Raw genomic sequence first — 3028 nt, 5'->3', positions numbered from 1 at the left:
GATCAAACTCAATTGCTTTTGTATCATCGCCCGTTATCTTGTCTTGAAAGACAAACAATTGGAATTTGTAAACATACTATCATTTAAAAATTCGACTTCCTACAGGTGAAGCTCGAGCAGACTTGGGGTTATTCATAACGATCCAATAAAAAATCACTAAATGTGAATCCACAGGTATATCATTTTTATTTATACGTATAGAGATACTGGAGTAGGTGTTAGCTATTGTATTTTATTATATTTGTTTCTTTTCATTTGTTATCCTAGTTGTATCATTTGTATATATTTGTTTCTTTTCATTTGTTAATTATCCTAGTTGTATCAATTGTATCGTTTTCAACTTTTCATTAACTTAAAAAAAATAATAATTTTTATATTTTTATTATTCAGTGCCTATAAAGTACACTTGCTAACCTACAACCATATTCTTCTCAAATCTACCAGAAACCAAGTTAATTACATACTTAAGGCTTTTAAACTTTAAAAACTTAATTATTAAGTTGTTTTTACTAAGAATAGTATATTTTCATGGCTAAATTATAATTCTTTTTTTGTAACTATAGTATTGTCTCGAATCAAATCATTCAATATTATTTTTAACAGCCGTCCTAATAGTTGGTTGAATCATCAAGAGCAATGTTTTCTGTGTACACTTGAATGCCTATAAAATGCATGCATCAGCTTAGAACACAAACACATTACACATATATACACACTATATGGCGATGGATCAAATTGCACACAAATTCATACAAGTGAACGGGCTAAAGCTTCATGTAGCTGAGATCGGTTCGGAGTCGTCTCCAGCAGTTATTTTCCTTCATGGATTCCCGGAGATATGGTTCACTTGGCGCCATCAGATGATTGCCTTGGCGAAGGCTGGTTTTAGAGCAATTGCACCCGATTTCAGAGGATACGGACTGTCGGATTCACCAGAAGAGCCCGAGAAGGCCTCCTTCACTGATCTCGTCAATGATACTGCCTCTATCCTTGATTCTCTTGCCATCTCTAAGGTATGCTTTTCATAACTGAACATACACACATTTTCAGTTTACTGTTTTGAACATGTAATTCTCAGGTATTTGTGATTGGCAAAGATTTTGGAGCAATTGTTGCCTACCCATTGGCCCTTCAATACCCGGAGAAAGTAGCTGGGATTATAACACTCGGTTTGCCATTTATGCCCCCAGGCGCCTTCACCGAGCAATTTGTCCTCCCGGATGGCTTCTACCCTCGAAGATGGCAAGTATGTATAATCTATAAACCCTAAACCCTAAACTCTAAAAGTCAACATGGTTCTGGTATTTATATTATTTGAAACTTTGATTAGGAACCCGGAAGAGCCGAAGCTGATTTTGGTCGCTTTGATGTTAAAACTGTGGTGAGAAACATCTACATTTTGTTTTCTCAAAGTGAATTGCAGATAGCCCATGAAAACCAAGAGATAATGGATTTGGTTAAACCTTCGACTCCGTTACCTTCTTGGTTCACTGAGGAGGATATTGAAACCTATGCCGCTGCATTCGAAAAGTCTGGATTTCGAACTGCACTCCAAGTTCCCTATAGGTGTGTATTTTGAGTCTACTGTCAAACCTATCACATTTTCAAACATTTTATAGTTATCTCTATTTATATGACATAATCTTGTAGGACACTGAACACAGTTGGGTCAGAAGTACAAGATCCTAAAGTCGAAGTTCCAACAACTGTGATCATCGGTGAGGCAGAGTATTTGTTGAAAATTCCAGGAATGGGTGAATACATAAAGAGTGGAGAGGTGAAGAAATATGTGCCTAACCAAGAGACGATATACGTCCCTCACGGATCTCATTTTCTTCCCGAGCAATTCCCGGACAAGGTGAATGAACTTGTGATCAACTATCTCAATTGCCACAAGCATCTTGTGGTAGTTTAGATCATTTCTATTATTGAAGAAGGAATTAAACTCATTTGCATGCACATGGAAGAATCATGGTTGAAGAAGTCAAATGTACGTGATATGCACATGGGATTTAACAAGTTTATCGCAAAGTATTTTGAATAAAGTCATTTAAGCTAGTTTGTTTACTTATTCAGAATCTTATGGTCTAGTTGCTAGTTTTACCATATGTAAGTGTTTGTTTATCTTCGGTTGATGTATGCAATTCTACTTTCGTTTAATTAGAGAAGCTTTGAGTCATCTGCTATCATCTTATTCTTTATTCTTGTTCTACGTTTTGAGCTCTTATACCAACACTATGGTATCTGGAGTGGGGTTGAATCTGAAATGAACTGGAATTAAGTGAACACCCAATTAATGCAAAGTAGGCTCAGATTTCATTACATAAGAAAGAAATTACATAAGAAAAGGATGAGAGTACCGAAAGAATTTCAGGATTGGGAAGAGAGAGAGAAAACTCATAACAATTATGCATAAGTATTCGTAACTCACACTAGTCATGCTCTCTATAACACTATCTCCAATGCTATGGTGTTTTTAGTTGTCACGTCATCTACCAAATAATATCCTTACATATCCATACAAACTTCAATTTATCTCCATCCCTACAAATATCCTTACATTTCTTAATTTGCACCTCATCACCTACCAAATACATACAATATGTCTTTATCCCTTTTGCCTTTGATACTTTTGGCTCCCTAGCACCAGAAGCCATCAACTTCTTGACGAGGGTTCAACAGGTTATCCACAACAATTGTTCGACCCCAGGGGGGCAGGGGTTTGTGTTCGGGAGGTTGGGGTTTGCAATTCAGAAAGGATTGGCGGTGCAGCTTGTTGCCTGTCTACCTTCTATTTTGATGTAACTTAACAAGTTTTCTGGACTTTATGTAAAGATTTTTAAGTTTGGTTAAAAAAAATACAATATTAAAATAAAACTATTTTTTTTTTACTTTGGGTCCACCTCATCGCATAAACCGAGGCAAACTCATGCCCTTGTGCAAGGGTATATCAACTAAGGGCTCTTTATGATGGATGAACTCCAATGGTAAGGGCCATTAAAGGCATCCAAGGGCATGATCTCCAAGG

At 36.5% G+C, this 3028-nt stretch overlaps 1 protein-coding gene across 1 annotated transcript; it reads left to right on the top strand.

Annotated features, from left to right (window-relative positions):
- The first annotated feature begins 704 nt into the window (after positions 1-704).
- Positions 705-2179, top strand: LOC110935681 (AB hydrolase superfamily protein YfhM). Its single transcript, XM_022178049.2, has 4 exons — positions 705-1013; positions 1079-1246; positions 1331-1566; positions 1651-2179. The coding sequence occupies exons 1-4, from the start codon at positions 720-722 to the stop codon at positions 1913-1915; spliced, it is 963 nt and encodes a 320-aa protein (XP_022033741.1). The 5' UTR covers positions 705-719; the 3' UTR covers positions 1916-2179.
- The last annotated feature ends 849 nt before the right edge of the window (positions 2180-3028 follow it).

The sequence above is a fragment of the Helianthus annuus genome, chromosome 11 (assembly GCF_002127325.2).
Source record: "Helianthus annuus cultivar XRQ/B chromosome 11, HanXRQr2.0-SUNRISE, whole genome shotgun sequence".
Lineage (NCBI taxonomy): Eukaryota > Viridiplantae > Streptophyta > Magnoliopsida > Asterales > Asteraceae > Helianthus > Helianthus annuus.
This window is presented reverse-complemented; position numbering and strand designations above follow the sequence as displayed.